The sequence below is a fragment of the Misgurnus anguillicaudatus genome, unplaced genomic scaffold (assembly GCF_027580225.2).
Source record: "Misgurnus anguillicaudatus unplaced genomic scaffold, ASM2758022v2 HiC_scaffold_34, whole genome shotgun sequence".
Lineage (NCBI taxonomy): Eukaryota > Metazoa > Chordata > Actinopteri > Cypriniformes > Cobitidae > Misgurnus > Misgurnus anguillicaudatus.
This window is the reverse complement of record NW_027395284.1, coordinates 3,439,666-3,457,731: the sequence shown is the minus strand read 5'-3', so window position 1 is coordinate 3,457,731 and position 18,066 is coordinate 3,439,666. Positions and strand designations below refer to the sequence as shown.

General features: G+C 34.4%; 3 protein-coding genes across 3 annotated transcripts; all 3 read right to left on the bottom strand.

Annotated features, from left to right (window-relative positions):
* Nucleotides 1-1,338: 1,338 nt before the first annotated feature.
* On the bottom strand, nt 1,339-5,580 carry LOC141363383 (beta-galactoside-binding lectin-like). The gene is made up of 4 exons (XM_073866048.1): nt 5,505-5,580; nt 3,298-3,377; nt 2,972-3,143; nt 1,339-1,565 (listed from the first exon to the last, which is right to left on the bottom strand). Exons 1-4 carry the CDS (start codon nt 5,505-5,507, stop codon nt 1,419-1,421), a joined length of 402 nt encoding a protein of 133 aa, XP_073722149.1. The 5' UTR covers nt 5,508-5,580; the 3' UTR covers nt 1,339-1,418.
* Nucleotides 5,581-6,624: 1,044 nt separating this feature from the next.
* Nucleotides 6,625-8,729, bottom strand: LOC141363411 (galectin-1-like). The gene is made up of 4 exons (XM_073866082.1): nt 8,637-8,729; nt 8,026-8,105; nt 7,028-7,196; nt 6,625-6,811 (listed from the first exon to the last, which is right to left on the bottom strand). Exons 1-4 carry the CDS (start codon nt 8,637-8,639, stop codon nt 6,665-6,667), a joined length of 399 nt encoding a protein of 132 aa, XP_073722183.1. The 5' UTR covers nt 8,640-8,729; the 3' UTR covers nt 6,625-6,664.
* A 4,459-nt stretch (nt 8,730-13,188) lies between these two features.
* LOC141363308 (beta-galactoside-binding lectin-like) lies at nt 13,189-14,300 on the bottom strand. Its single transcript, XM_073865939.1, has 3 exons — nt 14,210-14,300; nt 13,564-13,726; nt 13,189-13,452 (listed from the first exon to the last, which is right to left on the bottom strand). The coding sequence occupies exons 1-3, from the start codon at nt 14,251-14,253 to the stop codon at nt 13,306-13,308; spliced, it is 354 nt and encodes a 117-aa protein (XP_073722040.1). The 5' UTR covers nt 14,254-14,300; the 3' UTR covers nt 13,189-13,305.
* Between the last annotated feature and the right edge of the window lie 3,766 nt (nt 14,301-18,066).

The following is an 18,066-nucleotide window of genomic DNA, read 5'->3' as shown; positions in this document are numbered from 1 at the left end:
TTAAGGGACAGTATTATTATAATAAGATCCGCTTCTGACATCACAGGGGGAGCCAAATTTCAATGACATATTTTTTCACATGCTTGCAGAGATTGGTTTACCGAAACTAAGTTACTGGGTTGATCTTTTTTACATTTTCTAAGCTAATAGAAGCACTTGGGACCTAATTATAGCACTTAAACATGGACAAAGTCTTATTTTCATGATGTGTATTCTTTAAAGTTTCCACTTTCCGTGTGGCAAAATGAATTGAAAACATGCACCATTGATTGACAGAGTTCTTTACATTCTTAACAAACAATAATAGTGTAAATAATGTAAAAAATCAACCTGTAGCTCTGTGTAAGATGAACTGAATTAAAGCAGTGTTTTATACAGACTTATTTAAATGATGAAGTTTCTATTATGTCCAGATGATATTATACACAAACTGTTAGCCAACAATAACAGAATTTTTGCTAAAGCACTGTATTTTGATTAAACACAATCTTTGATCTCGTGGTTATGAGGTGCGTTTTTAATTTTGCTGTTTTAGCGACACAGAATTATACACTGTAAAGAAATTCAGCATTGTTGTCAAATCAACATGTTTTTTGTTACTTTAACTTAAAATAGTAAAATAGTAGTTTGAATTGCAAGTCGTTTTAACTGTTTTTTTTAACAGTGTATGATTATTGTAGTAAGATTTCATCATCAGTATTGTGTCTCTTCTGTACGAGATCAAACCTTTAATAAAGCAACATGAGAAATCCCAGACAGCAGTAGACTCCGGGGCAGATCCGGGCTGATGTCAGCAGCTCTGGTGCAGATCCGCCCTGGAGTCTACTGCTGTCTGGGATGTATAGCGAACATTCTTCTGTATATGACAACCTTAGTGGGTCACTTCTGTAAGCTGTTTAACCTTTTTTAATATCTGGTATTTTTTATGTTTGTTGTGTGTCTAAATGAGTTTATTTATCAAAATGTGTAAATTAAATAAAGTTCAGGTACATTAAGCTGAATGGCAAATTCATTTTTAGTGTAGGCATGGGGTGACGGTGCACGCCAGTGTCTGTCTGTGTGCGTGTATGTATGTGTGTGTGCGCGTCTGTGCATGTTCATCTCTGGAATCTGTGTGTTGTTTGTCAAATTCCTCAGTCGATGCCTCAGCTCTTTTCGTATCACTGTGTAACTGCTCTTGAGGATGAAGGTCTTCATTATGACAGACACATATATAAGAAGAATGACCTTTTCAATTATTATTTTCCAGTTGTATTTAAATCTGCAATAGCAATTTCAGACAATTTCTCTACAGCAAGTTTTTAACGTCAACAGAAAAGAAACATGACTCAGTTTGCATAATGTCAATGGATTTATTTGTTGGCGCTGAGTGTTTTTCTTCAATTGTTTAAAAAAGAAACGTAATCCTTCATCAGTTCTCATTTAACTTTAATGCTGTTGACCTTCACATCACCCAGCACGTGGACGTGATTGAAAGTGTCGTCCCCGAAACGGTTTGGAAAACTCATCATGTTTCCATCAGGAAGTTTGATGTAAAATGTTTCATTGTTAAAGGTGATGGTCACCTGACAAAAGAAAAACAAGTCTTAAAAACACACACGCTTTTAAAGTCAACATCATATCAGCATACCAATAACTGCTTTTATTATGAATAATTATATGTGTATATAACAGACAAACATGATATATCATGTGCACACGTAAGGACACAAACCAACGCAAGTGGACCAAACACAATCTTTCTTTTTGTTGGAGCCAATACTGTAATAATGAATGAAGCACTAGAGGGCGCTGTGAACATGTAGCAGATGTTCATATGATATACAATGTAGGGTTGAGCGGGTCAGAAAATAACACAGGGTTAATTATATAACACTTTACATATTTCTACAGGGCCGAGCAATCTGTTTCTCTTACTGTCAGAAGATCTCCTGTGAATTTATGAAAAGTTTTGATGTGTTTTGGTGAAGATATTGAACAAAGAGTGTTTTGGAGGCATAAAAGTAAATCTTAAGTTTTTTTTTCTGAGTTGGGTGTGTATGTCACCAAATCCAACCTTATATTATTTGAATCACTGTCTTGTTACCTAAAACTTAACAGCATTTTAAAAATTTTGTCAACAACTCCTAGTAACTGCTAGCTGGGATTGAAAACATTTTTACACAGCAGGGTTAGTTGTCACACAGTCTCAGGTATACAATGAAAATGAAATGAAAACAATGTCAATACTATTCATCAAAATCATAACTCTTAATACAATATCAGAGGAAATAACTCACTATTATCATTTTTTTATCGTAATATGTAATAATAAAATGTATTTCTATGCATTGCTCCATAATAGACGGATGGTTAGATGAAGGATGATGGATGGATAAATGTGTGGATATCTATCTATTATAGGCAGATATAGAAACAATATCCACCTTTAGTACATAGACAGAATTTGATTGAATTATTGGTGTTTAAACTACATTATCTAGCAGGTGTAACAACAAACCCTCTGTTTGTTACAATGAAGCCCACCTATGGGGTAACGTTTGCACTCCTCTCACTTTAGGTTTAATTGTATGATAACAGTAGATCACACATACTGTACAAACTTTAAGTGTTCATTTGTAGCAAACTTTTGTGTTGATTGTGTAAAAAATGATTCATCTAACTTGAATGATAGAGCCAAAGCCAAAAAGTGTTAGTTTGTGCCCCGCTCTCCCTTACTGTAATCTCAGTTTATTTATGTGTGCACGGATGACAGAAATAAAAAAACATTTTACAATAATCCAGCACAATTCATCATGTTTATCATTTGTATGGGAATTCTTCATTCAATGGATACTGTATCCATTGAATGAAGAATTCAAATACAAATGATAAACCTGATGAATGATAAACAGGATGGCAGAAATTATTCCAAGCTATTGCTATTCACTAGTATTAAAGAGGTCAGAGGTCATTAAATGTGTTTTGTCACCTTGAACTCTTCGCCCTGTTGGAAAGGGAAGCAGGGTTCACGATGTTCATCACCCCATCCGCCGTGATTATTTGAGTTACACACAATGACGCGAGAGTCGCCGCACTGAGTGAATCGAGGGTTAAAGTGAAGAGCTACTGAGTCACAGTCATGACCGACGTTAATCGAGAACCTGTTTGAGATAAAGACACATCAACAATAAAATATAACACAAACACACTGTAGATCTGTTCTGAGTCTTAATGTTTTCACATGGCTAATCTAAAGGTGGATTATGAAAGAGTTACTACGACCCTTACGACAGGATCGAGTTTACTTGTACACACCCTTCACAGTCCGATTTGACCTTGCCAGAAATTTTCAACTCTGTTCCGGCCTGAAAGGTGATGTCATTCACAGTAAACACCTGTTAGAGATCAAGAATAAAGTAAGCGTTTACTTTTGTGAGGTCAAATCTCATAAAACAATTTTTAATATCATGTCATACTATTAAAAAAACAACAACTTTATGTTGAGTATTAATGCTTGTGACATTGTGTCAGTTTCAAACACACAGTTTGGTTTATGGTTTCTTGGAGCAGTAGTAAATCTGTTAAATTACTGTTTAACCTGTGATAAGACTAACGGTTAAAGGTGTTATCTGTGAATGTTAATGATAAACTTGAGATAATAACCTCATAAAGACACAGCTAACAGGAAGACGCATTTCGCAAACATTTGATCTAACGTCACGTCAGAGTTAACAAAGTAATGCAGAACAATGTGAACGCACATACATTATAGAGATGATAACATGACAGAGTTTCATTTACATCCCTGTTTGACTGGATAAATAGATATGTGTTTACTGTAGACATGTCAATGTGATAACAGAGCCATGAACATCTATGTGATCTTGAGTCGTAATGTTGCAATAATTCATTTTTTTAAAGGAAGTAATCGATTTCAAAATCTACCCGAACACTAACCTTATCTCTCTCTCTCTGTTTCATATTTATTTCTTACATTCATATTTCATTTTAACTAAAGCATTTTTTCATCATTGTAGCATTTTTATTTCTGCACTTTAAAAAATAATTCAGGGGATCTGTTGCTATTTCTTAATTAAATGTATTGGTGCAAGTTAAACATTCTTAAATATTAAATTAATGTAACATTTTAGGTTGAAAACTTTTTTATTGAGTTTTCCTGATATTACAATGTTGATAAATCAACATCAACTTAAATATCTGTGTTAGTTTAAAACATTACTGTATTTAAGAGACTTATTAAAATAAGGTAGATTTATGTTTTTATTAAGTTAAAGTGAGTATTAAATATGTGATCCTGTCTGTAAAATCCTGATTAAAGTCTCATAATCAGTTTGATTTCAATGTTTGTCATGATCTTACTGAATAAATATTAAAGATATCAAGGTTCTATTTTCACAAAATTTTCTTTTCATGATGTAAGAATAATAATAAACTCATCCAAACTATGGCATAACACAAATGTAACTGTGGGAATGATGTTGGTGACTAAAAGCATCCAAAATAAATGAAAACTCTGTTATATTTTATCATCTGAAGTGCGGTCACCCTTTGCTGAGAAATTGCAAAATCGTACTCGTGTCATTTTATCAAGAAGCTTCTTGAAGTTTCAACTTGAGATGAATTTGAAAGAATATTGACGGAGTTCACATTTGTCATCAACAAAAGTCATTTATTTCAAAAATTATATTTTAAAATAACATTTTAGTTTTCTAATAGCAGAAATGAATATGTTTGGCAGCTATATTTTTGTCTGGACCAGTAATTTCAAATATTTATATATACACCTTAGGGTGGTCCTTATAAGGGGTTAATTTTTTTAAATGTTCAACTCTCACCCCCTAAATGTATTAGGATATCAATAAAAACACACTGTGCAATTATGAATTGTTCCTACAATATCTAGAGGTTGCTCAAAGGCTTTGAATATTTTCAACATCATATATTTCTGCAAAAACTGTGCCATTTAAAAACACACAACACACATAAAACTTGCTTCTTGGAGGGTTACTTTGTTCCAGTTATTTCAATCTCTTCTGATCCGAGTAATCATAAAGCGGACTTGCCTCGTGTTACTTCAGCCATTGTCTCAGTGTATATTGTCAATTGTACTTCATTCACATTGAAGCTTTCTTGCTTTGAAAGACATATCACAACTAAAACAGGAGTTTTAATTGCATGGAGCATGCTCAAATAAGTCCATTGCTGCCATAAGTATATATTATCAAACAATTATACATGCTAGCACAAAGTGTCACATAATACGTGAATGTGTGAAACTTCACAGGTCATGAGCAACCTCTAAATATTAATTCATATTGAAAAAAAAATCCCAATTTTTTTTAATGATTTATTCAAACATATTGGTGGGGTGAGAACTTTTAAAAGTTTCATTTGATTATGTTGCTGAAAAAGTCTCAAAGTAAAACTCAAAGGTTCAAAATCACAAATACTCAAACATCAGTGACCAGATGTGATACATGACTAGAAATGATGTCACTTACCATCTTGCTCTCTTTGTGGATTGCAGATGTGTGTGTGATTCACCGCTCACCTTATATAAGAAGAAGGTGGACACCAAACCCTCCATCCAATAGGAAGAGAGAAGAGCAGTAACCAATCACAGACAGCACTGACTGATCTGAACGTCAATATTAGATGTGTTGTGTTTGATTATCATCAATGAATGCAGATTTGATCTCAGTGACTCAGAACGACATAAGAATAAGTTAATATTTTACAGAGTTTATATAGAAAGTAAAACATTATGTGTTGGATTTACTTCAACTATTTATGCACCATTTTTGCATCATGGTTTTTAGGTAAATATAATAAAGCAATAACAAGAAAAACATCATTATTGTTACACAAGCATTTAGGTTCACCCAACCTTCTTTACTTTGCTGCTGTAACATGGCTGCAGCAGGTGTAGTGATATTTCGCAGTTCCCAAAAATAGTCCCCTGAAATTGAAAGTAATCAAGGGGACTATTTTTGGGTGCTGCATAATATCATTGCGCCTCCTGGAGCCGTGTTACGGCAGAAAAGTCCTTGATAATTGCACCAGAATGAGAGTATAGTTCATAGCCATATCAGCCTAGAAAATCACAACTTTTAATTTTCAGTCGGTCTCATTACAAGATGTAACTACAGAAGAGTCAAGTTTTAAAAAGGAAAAATATCAAAACTTGTTGGTTGGTTAGTTTTGAGCGCAATGCTAATGGCAGGGCTCGAGACTAATTTTTTTCACTGGTTGCACTTGTGCACTTAACTTTATTTCTTAGGTGCACCAAAACAAAAGTTAGGTGCACCCAAAACTTTGGCCACATCGCATTTAACGCCACAGTTTTACAAGCACCCAACCCTGTTAACCTGCACAAGGACGCTGGCATCATAAAGAGTTTTTTTTTACATATTTACAGTTTTTGAGCTTGTTAACCTTGTTAAGTTTCGACCTCGTTAACCTCTGGGATTATATATAAAATGTAAAAAGGTCAAAAGAGAAACACCACAATTTTCTGAATATTTTTGTTGTACACTGAGAACAGCAGAGAAGAAGAACAAAGTTTTCGTTCAGATGGATTTATTTGCAGTGACTTTCATTGCAGAAGTAACAGCAGAGATATTACTACTGAACATCATGGATTTATGATGTCTTTTACTGCTCAGGTGACCACCATGCTGCTAACCGTGACATCACCACCTACATGGAGATGATTGAAGGTTTCCGTTCCAAAGCGGTTTGGGAAGGTTATCATGTTCCCATCGGTAAGTTTGGCATAAAAGTTTTCATGGTTAAAGGTGAAGCTCACCTGTTGGTAAAGTGTGAAAGATTTGTGTGAATTATATGTTTTTTTTCATTTAATAAAGTCAGTTTCCATCAGAGGAACTATCAGAGGAAGCACAGGCTTAATAATAGAAATCTCCTAACAAACATGGACTGAAAGTGATCGTAATATTTATCTTTATAAGATCTCTGATGAGTGTTTCTTTCTTTTCTCTTTAAAGACTCTTACTGTATGTGTTACCTTAAACTCTTTGCTTTGTTCAAAGGGAAAAAATGTGTAACGTTGCTCCTCACTCCAGCCGCCCTTTTTAGAGTTACACACGATGGTTTTCACGTCGCCTCCGTGGTTGAATCGAGGGTTGAAATGAAAGGCAATGTTGTCATAATCATAACCAAAGTTAATTGAGAATCTGAGAATAGAGAAAAGTACAATTTGAGATAAAAACATATCAAAGAAAAATCACACATATCAGCTCTGTTAGTGAGTTGTGTTACTTTCTGCGCTCAGTTTGTTTTTCTTAAATTATTTGTCTAATTTAATCATTTTGCTATTCAGTGAAATTGATTGATTTGGCTTGCTTTGATTTGGTCGTCATCTTGGATAAACAAGCTTTCAGAAATGTGTTATAACATTACCTTCTTCATGAAAGACGTACACTGTTACTAGCTCCTGTTATGTTTATAAATGCTGTCTGTTTAAAATTAATGTGAAAAATTACTGTAAAAATGACAGTATTAATGTCAGCTGGTTGCCAGTAACTTACTGTAGATTTAAATGTATTTTATTAACTGGCAACAGTTTGTTAAAAAGTTAAATGAACATGAAACATGAACAAGTCTTTAGCTTTACAGAATAAAACTAAAATAAAAGCCAAAATCTGAAGGAAAAAACAAACAAACAAAACATTGGTAGGATTTCTGGTTCCCAGAATGTTTTGCATGAGGCTGTAATTTTATAGTTTTATTCTGTAAAGATAAAGACTTGTTAATGTTTAATATTCATATAATCTTTAACAAACTGTTGACAGAAAATAACATCAATATAAATAATCTACAGTAAGTTACTGGCAAACAGCTACATACATTTTTACAGTGTTGACACAGTTTAAGCAAATATCTGATTTGTCTCAGAAATAAATTCACTCATTGTCAGCTCTCACACTTATGGATGTGGGACATTAATGGTAAAACATAAATAAAGCACTTGTTTCTTTAGGATACAAAAGCAAGTACACATACACTTCACAGTTGGGTTTGACCCTGCCGGTGACGCACAGCTCCCTACCGGCCTGAAAGCCCAAATCACTTACAGTGAACACCTGTCAGACACAAGAAATAACATCAGATACAATTGTTTTTCTACTTTTAAACCATTTTCACATGCGTTTGGGTTTATACTTTTTTTCTGCATTTTTAAACAATTTTCGCCTGACGTTAGGTTTAGAGTTGGGTCTGGGTTAGGATGTCACTTTATGTTACAGAAAGTCGTTCTAACCCCAAACCCACGTGAAAATGGTAGGAATATAGGAAAAAAATGAGTAACCAATAAGTGAAACTAAAACAGAAAAGAAAGGAAAATGCGGAGATGCGTGACAATGACACGGATAAATCAGCAAAATATTCCGCGACTATAACATGGAAATTCATGAGATCAGCTTGCAATGTACATGAGAAAAAACATAAAATCACGGTAGGGCTGTTACTTTTGAAAACAACTCGAACAGATATGGACTATCATGCAATTGTTAATATATTCATATATCTACGTGCCCACTCCCTTCTCTTGCACACAGATGCCGTCGGTCTCAAATCACAGTGATGATATGATATAATAATATGAAATAACTCACCATCTTTCTCTGGTTGTTGGGGTGGATTGCAGTTATGTGTGAGATTCAGTGTCTGCCACCTTTTATAATAAAATCCAGAAGGTGGACACCAAAACCTTCATCCAATAGTTAAAGGGAAACACTATTTTACATTGTTTTTATTAATAGCTGACTGATTTATATCCTAAATATTTCTACAAGATCTTGGCTCACATGATCAACTTCACCTGGAGCGATTCAGAATTTAGACAGATAACTATTTAATATAGATTAACACATAACCCTTAAGACACAACATTTACACAATATTTTATTATATTTTGCATGAACGCGTTGTGTTATGCGTGTGAGAAATAATCCGGGGAGGGACTGGACACACAGGGTTCATTTAGACATCACTTCATTAAAATCCAGCACCTTTACAGCAAACGTTTTTCATACTGTACTACTGTAAAAAAAACATAGAAATTGCAGCTGGGTTGCCGGTAATTTACCGTAGATTTAAATTTATGTTATTTACTGGCAACATTTTGTTCAAAGTTAAATGAACATTTAACATTTATAAGTCTTTGTCTTTACAGAGTAAAACTAAAAAAACAGCATCAAGCAAAACATTCTGGGAAACAAAATCTGAAGCAAAAAAAACAGAAAAAGGTTGATGATGATTTCTGGTTCCCAGAATGCTTTGCATGAGGCTGTTATTGTATAGTTTTATTCTGTAAAGATAAAGACTTGTTAATATTTAAAATTTATTTAACTTTGAACAAACTCTTACCAGTAAATAACATAAATTTAAATCTACGGTAAATTACCGGCAACACAGCTGTAATTTCTACTGAATTTTTTTACAGTGTACCTGAATGAAATACACAGTTAACCTTAACTTATGTTAACTTTTTTGTATGTTAAATGCAGAGGTGGAAAGTAACGAATTACATTTACTAGCGTTACTGTAATTGAGTAGTTTTTTGTACTTTTACTTTTTAAGTAGTTTTCAAAATCTGTAATTTTACTTTTACTTAAGTATGTTTTGTTTAAAGTATTGTACTTCGCTACAGCTTAAATCATATCTAGTACTGAGTAAAAAATATATAAAAAATAATGCAAGGTGAAAAAAGCGAGCCACGGATACGGATTGATTGATGGGCGGGCTGGGGGCGCTAAACTAAAATAAACAAACATAAAAACATGACCAATAAGACGGGTACCAGTGATGCAGGCCCCCGAATTTAATTATTATAAAAGAAACCCCTGGCCCTATTTAAGCGATCACTTTACTTCTCATAAAAACTCAACATCAAACCTGCATAAGCATGTTCAGGAAAGTTAATGAAACTCAGGGACCAGGGTTTAAATTGGGTGGGCACACAGGCTTTACGCTCGTAAGGAATTGCCGACCACTCAGTTGCACGGCTCATCAATTGTTATGGACACCATGCGCATTATCTTCCGAGGTCTAGCAGCTTCACTTGAAGTCAAACAACTTATAAGAACGTCCTCAAGAATGCGCAGGTCATTACAGGCCTGGCGCCACGAGGGGGCAAAAGGGGGCATTGCCCCCTCAGATCTGATTTGTGCCCCCTCTGTTTCATTTTTGTATTCATGGTTACAAATAAAATGTTCAACCTTTTGAGTTAAATAATACTTTAACCTTATCCCCATATGGGATTTAGAATGTTCAGTAACGTGACATTACTGCCAGATTCAAACGTCTTTCGCTTTGGTTGACGCTGAGCCAGAAGGACGAGCTCAGCGCTGTCATATATCAATGCAGTGTTTTCAACCTCATATTGTTTATTTTAGATTTCAGACATTTAAATACACATAAGCACTGGTAAAACAATAGCCTACATTTAGTTTGTAAAATACACACTGATGTCTATGGAAGCAGCAATAAAAATCTATTCAAATAAGATAATAATTTGCTAATAATAAAAAAAAATTTTTTTCAAATAATAATTTGCCGACGTGTCTTATTCATATCAGACAAACACAGTGAAAGTAACTATAAAGTTTACTCTATTGTTATAAAGGTTATAATGATACCTGTTTGAAAGACGAGGATGCACACCTGTCAATCAGCTATTACATAACAGAGCGAGGCCAGAGACGAACGTGCTCTTAAACAGGAATTAATATATGGAATAATGTGTGCATCTTTGAATAACTGTAAGAATACATTTCCTTTAAATTAATTTTGTCATATAAAGTTTTAAGAGATAATAATGTTTCATTCACTTGCTTATTTAGACTTGCGGTTAAACGCGTGTTTGGCGCATTTAGCATACCTTAGAGTTTATTTCAGTAATATTGCAGTTTTTCCGGTAATAATAATACAATTTATATATCAATCCTGCTTCCTTGTCTGTTTATTAATTTTATTATGCTGTTATGTTATGTGGATATTTATTGCCATAGCTATGAGACGTGCATTGCCGTTATATGAATACTCTTGTCTAATATTAAAATCATATGCGGAATAATGTGTGCATCTTTGAATAACTGTAAGAATACAGTTCCTCTGAAAATAACAATTGTTGTCAAATTTTTGAAAATGATAATTTTTGTCAAAGTTTTGAGAAATAATAATGTTGTGAGGATATTTATTCCCATATGAGACGTTTATTGCCGTTGAATAGCCTACTCTCCTCTATAATATGGAAATCACATAGCAATGTGGTATACTGCAGTTACCCTGCTAATTTTAACATAGAGATAAATAAACCTTTGCAAATCTGCTGATTTGATCCATTCATGTCCTGACCACCAGGCGAGAGATTTTAAACATCCTTAATCCACACTTACTAGTCTATCAAATAATATCTCATGATCTATCATTATTTTTTGCTAGTTTTACTAAATTGTGTTAGTCAGTTTCTGGTTACCTGTGCAGTTGCATATGGAGTGTTTTATGGAGCGCTGCATTTAAAAATCTGTCATTCCAAAGCGAGATCTCAGTGTGTATTATTCATTGATGGTATAAAGTTAAGCCCCCTCAACAATTTCACATGCCTCCTCAGTCATTTCATCCTGCAGCCGGGCCTGGGTCATTAGACATTGAGAAGAATAAAGGTCTTAGACATCAGGTCCCCAGGTCAGGAAAACTAGATAGAAAAAGATAAAAGTAAAGGATAAAAGTATATAGCCATGACATGACACGTGAACATGTCATGAACATGAAGGAAATTTATGCACATTTATGACAACTGTCATTAAGTGTCATTTGTTCAGTTATGTCATTTTTAATGCAAAGATGACATTGTTTGAGATGTCTTTGTTATGACAAATTGACATTGACCAATCCATCATAACTTGTCATGATAACTTTACATTACCAAGATAAAATAAATGACCACTTTTTTAAGTGTTAATACTCAAATAGTTTATAGAAAGTTAAGTATAATCTTTTGACGTTAGGGCTGTCACAGTGAATAAATAATCGTCTCATTTCTGATTTCAGATCACCGCAATGATTGCACATATCTTGTATTAGAGCATAAAGGTAAAGCTAATCTTTTACATTATAGTGATGACGCTGGTAGTGATGATTCTCTTAGACCAATCAGTGATCTACAGTGTTTTCACCTCACGTTTTGGTATGAGCTCGAGTCACTTGGAACCCCAACTGAGGTGGAACTAAAAAAGTATCTGGTACAGCACACTAACTACTCTAAAATATATCCTAATTTCATTTTTATAGTACAGTGGTTCCCAAAATTTTTCAGCGTGCGGCCCCCCTTGTGTACAGTGCATTTTTCCGCGCCCCCCCCCCGAAAGAAAATTTATGACAAAAACAGTTTTAAAATGTAATATTTTAATTAAACAAAACATATAAAATTATACCTAGTAGTGCTGTTGGTTAGTTGGCTTATTATTTTTTAGGTTTAATTACACAGAATTCATGATAAATGAATGTATTTTATAAAATGTCATAAAACTGTGGCCCCCCTGGCACCATCTCACGGCCCCCAGTTTGAAAACCACTGCTATAGTATTGGCCCTTGAGAAGATATACTAAATTATTTCCTAAATGTGAGGGGTGTTCTCACTTTTGTGACATTATTTCTTTATTTTTGTTTATTTGTGTATTTTACTTTCTATTTAAGAGAACAAACCGATTAAAAGAATGGTTGGTTGGTTTATTTGTTTGACATGATGGAGATCGGCTCTTCCACTGGCTTGAAGTTCATTAAAAAGACCTTTTTAAAAGATTAAGTGATTTCCTTGTTTTATTTATAAGTTATATCAGGTAACTTTACCTAACCCTAACCCTAACCTAAACTCCTAACCCTAACCATCTGCAAAATAATCAAACAAAGCCTAGTGATTAATCTGTGAAAATTGCCAATTAGCCAATTATTAATTTAAATAAAAGTTAGATTAATTGATTATCAAAATAATAATTTGTTTCAGCCGAACCCCTAAGGACCAGTATCAAAGTAATGTCCTCAACACTGCTGGTTACCCAGTTAACTAGTAACCATTAAACATACAGCAGCTTTAAATGTTAAAATGTCAAAAGAGAAACTACTCTTCTGGATTTGTTGTTGTAGACAAAGAAGACGATAATGACGACGTTGTCAGATGGATTTATTTATAATGATTTTCATGAGTACATACAGTGAACATTGAAGATTCATCTGAAGAGAGAGATGGAGTTCAGCCGTGTCTCATGATTCTCCATCACAATTCAATAGTCAATCTTAACGTTGGTAACCGAGATGTCTCCGATCACATGAAGATTATTGTAAAGTATCTCTCCAAAGCGGTTTGGGAAAGTTATTACGTATCCACCAATATCAGCATTAAATGAGTTCTGGTTGAAGCTGAATTTTACCTGAAACAAACAGACAGACAGATTTATAACTAATGGCCTTTGCTGTTAATTCTTCTGGTCAATGTATGGAAGACCGAATGAATGAGAAATGAGCGAGCTCATTCATCTTACCGTGAAATCGTAGCCTTGTTTAAAGGGGAAATAAGAGTCATGCTGTTCTGTACCAGAATCAAAATAACCCTTCTTATGGTTCATCACGATAGTGCTGGCGTTGAGTCGAGGGTTGAAGTGAAACGCAATGTTATCGAGGTCGTGACCGATATTAATAGAGAACCTGAGAAAACAGAAAAATACGCTTTGAGATTAAAACATGTCAAAGTGTTTTTAAATGTTTTACATACAGGTACACAACATTACATGTGCTCTGCATGTGAAACCTTTCCTTTTAGAAATAGATGGGATTTTTTGCATAACCCTTAAATATTTGCATGTTTAAGTTGACATATGTACTAACACAACAGTCATACAGGTAACACAAGAACCTGTGTAAAATAATTCAACTTTTCGAATAGGCAGATCTCATGGCGACGCTTATCTTTACTCTCACAAACTTCATTTTGTCCTAACTACCACTGTATGGGCTCTTGACTGATTCAGGTTGACTTAAGCTTAATAAGCTTACAGAATTCAGGAAGTTATTAACTCTTTATAAGACAGATCACCAGTCTCAGACTTTCATCATCACAGATGTCATCTCTTCTTCTGCGTCCATTAGGATGTCATTAGGAGAATTAGAAAAGCAAATACACATACATACCCATCACAGGTGGGCTGGATCCTAAAAGAGACCCACAGGTACATCCCGGGCTGAAAGCCCAAATCACCCACAGTGAACACCTGTCAGAAAGGATGAAATGACAAAATTATACATGTTGTATTCATACATACATAATTATCGTACAGAGTACTCAGACATGTGTTATTCTGCAAACGATTAGTTGCGATTGATCATTATGCAGCCCTATAAGAAAATAAATGATGTCTCTTACCATCTTGTTATCTTTGTGGCTTGCAGTTGTGTGTAAGAGAGATTCACTTCTTACCTTATATAATAACATACAGAAGGTCAAAATCCTTCATCCAATAGGAAGCGAGAATAGCATTAACCAATCACACACAGCACCGACTAATCTGATAATTAATATTAATGAATCAATAAATGCATTTTTTCTCAGTGACTCATGACAATATTCACTGTACAATAGGAGGGTGGTGATGGCACATGCCTTTGGTGTGAGAGACCTGGGTTCGAGTCCACTGTCACACACCATTGGCAAGACACTTAACCCCTAGTTGCTCCAGAGGCGTGCGACCTTTGACATATAGAGCAATTGTAAGTCACTTTGGATAAAAATCTCAACTAAATGCATAAATATAAATGTAAATGTAATATAACATTTCCTAAACATTAAAGTTTTTATGGTGAAAAATGGCAGCTTGCCAAAAAAACCTCCGTCAATAATTAAAATAATAATCTTGATTTTGAAACTGTAACAAATATGGTGGTGTTTTCTTTTTCGTTACAGCAAAGTTTTGTATATTTCAAAAGTCTTAACTGTGCATTTAATTACACTGATATATATATCTGCTATAATGTGTGTTTATGTCATATAAATCTGCTTTTTGCCCTTATAGCACAGGTGGTTAAATGGACAGCCACATGCTGAATCAAAGTTGGACTGAAAGTATAACATAAAACACCCTGATGTATGTAACTGCATATGAAAGGAAACATAAACATAAGTCATAGAGGGAATTGTGGGAAATTTATTTTTTTAAGTATATTTCACAGTAAACGTACATTTATAATCCATGAATATTAGAAAGGTTTTTAGCTTAAAATATGTTAATTCACACCTTTTCATATTTTACTTTATTTTGCTTGATTATGAACAACATAACAGTGAGTACACAATCATAATGTCATTGTGTAGCAGCACTAAAGGTCTTGGATTCAACCCAGGGAACGCACATACTGATAAAAATATATGTGTATCCAGTAATGTACTGCAAGTTGCTTTGAATTGAAGTGTCTTTCAAATCCATAAATCCATAAATGTAAATCAGTTTAACACTTATCCCTGTGGCATAGCGTTGCCCTCATGGCAACAAACTACACCTCGCTTTGTAATAATAGGATAGCATAATTTGGATCATATGGTGCTTTAGGTGCTCACGGAAACTTTACTTTTAAGAGCTCAGAAAATGTAAAGAATGTGTGCATTATATGTGTAATGTATAGTTTTTTTTCATTATTATGCTGCCACAGAGAATAATGAGAAATACAGTTTGGTCACTCAAGCCTATCAACTAAATGAGTCTCTTTTCTTCATTAACAGCACACATAAGGCATACAAAATACATTGTACTGTCAGCATAAATGCATAACAAACAGACAAGTGTAATCACAATCATTTATTTATTGCAAAATTACAAAAGCAGAACCAAAAGTAGTTGTCAGGACTCTGCCACGAGAATCTTGTTTTATATTTATGTTTTATAGTGATGGCAGAGTTCTGACAGTCTCTTGTTTCATGTGGAGGCCATGCCTTGTTTCTTGTGGCATGTGCCTCTGGTGTCTCGTCTCTAGTCCCCGCCCCCTTGTTCTCCCTGTTAGTTATTCATTATCAGTTCATCCCTCTCACCTGTGTTGCCCTCGTTATCTTGTTTAGTTTCCCCTATTTAATCTCCTCTTGTCTCTTGTCTTGTGCTGGATCATTGTGCTGTATCGTGTCATGTTGTGCAGTCTTTCGTGGTCTTTCAGTTTAATGATTTCATCGGAGTGTTTATATCTAGTCAGTGTTAGTAATTCATGTTTAATGTTGTGTTGCCCCCTCGCGGGCTTTTGTTTTCATGTTTATTTATAATAAATGTTCTGTGTTCACTCCCCAATATCGTCTGCGCATGGGTTCTCTTGTTCCATGTCTTCAGTTCCTCACAGTAGTTAAAACGATGATGTGCTGCAGTCGTGGTCCTCTCTGGAGTTTATGAAGTACAGAGAAATATTCAAGTTATTAAGCCACCAGAACAGTAATCCAGCTTCTCTCTGTCAAGGCGTGCATTTTAAATTTCAAAACTACATTGACTGAAAGACGAAAATGTCGCAAATCTGAGAAGTAACACGCAAGAGCCAATGAGCGTTTAATATCACTGCCATAAAGCAATATATTGTCAGAGAATATGACTAAAAACATGTCATTATTATGAGTAAGAAACATCAGTGCCTGCGATTTTAATATTCATGAATATGAATACGTACAAATCTGTAAAGCTGTTAATAGCTCAATAATTAGTCCTGTTTTATTTCTGTCAACACGTTGATATTATAAGTTTAAGTGTGTTACGTGAAACATAAGTAAATCTACGTGAGGTACAACCACACTTTACTTAAAAATACACATATTCTCATGAGATCACGTTGGGAGATCCTGTAGCTCATGTTTGTTCTTGTTGTTGTTGGTTTTGGTTCTGTTCAGAATGAATCAATGTTTGTTTCTTGGAGGATTTTATAGGACTCTTATATGCTTCTACAGTCACTATGTATTTACACACTATGTACAGTATTTCCTGAAGATTATATTGGTCAGTTAACTGTAATTAATTATTGGCCATCTATTTGCACATATAGCTCGCACTGGAATATGAAATTTTGACAATGACCCTGTTATAGGGATTCGCCAAATGTTCGTTCCAAACAAGTGAAAAGGCCGAATAGATTTTGCCAATCAATAAGGTATTTGATGACGCAATCAAATAGAAACCAGCGCAGAGGGAGAGATGAAGCGAACATGTTAGTGAAAGCATTTTAAAGTGTCAGAGAAGTTTCATTTATCATTAAAAATCAAGACATCCTGAACACCATGCAGCGCATGAGAAAGACACGGTGAGTATTTAGGTGCCAAATGCACAAGCATGAGAACGAGAGACTTTAGCTCTTCATCTCATGTCATAGAATGACAAAGAGTATGTAATAAAAACTTCCTAGAACCAGTAAAGTCCTATAATAACAAACACGCTTATATTAAACCAGAAATAAAACATTTATTAACAATAAGCTTTTTGTTAAATTGCTTTGTTGAGCACTTTGTCCTCTGTCATCTCCTGTCAACCGTGCCGCCATCTCTCTCCCAGTGCTTGTGCTTGACCGTGCACACAAACGTTCGTCCGCTGCTCAACATACAGTACGGTGATATATAATTGTTGTTGCAAGATTCTTAAGGCAGAGTAATATTAATGAATAAGTTATTTGCATTTTATGCTGGAATAGAAGACTGGATTCATATCCGTTTAGCCAAAACTCATTTGTGGTAGAATGTAACTGGAACAGTTTTAACAAGTCAGATATCTATCTGATCAAAGAAGTGACCAGGAGGCGTTAAAGGACTGCTGGAATGTAAAAAAAATGTCCATTGTTAATTAAAGTGAAACAAATATAGTAAAAAGGACATTCTGGACATGTAACTTTGAGAAAATTGGCAAAATAATTAACAAAACAAAAAAAGTTCGGTTTTCGCCTTTTGACTGAGTTTTTCATTTTATTTGGCTTCAGCCAAGAATTTTCCTTTTGGTGCATCCCTATTCTGTTAGTTTCTATATAAAATGTTAAAAGGTCAA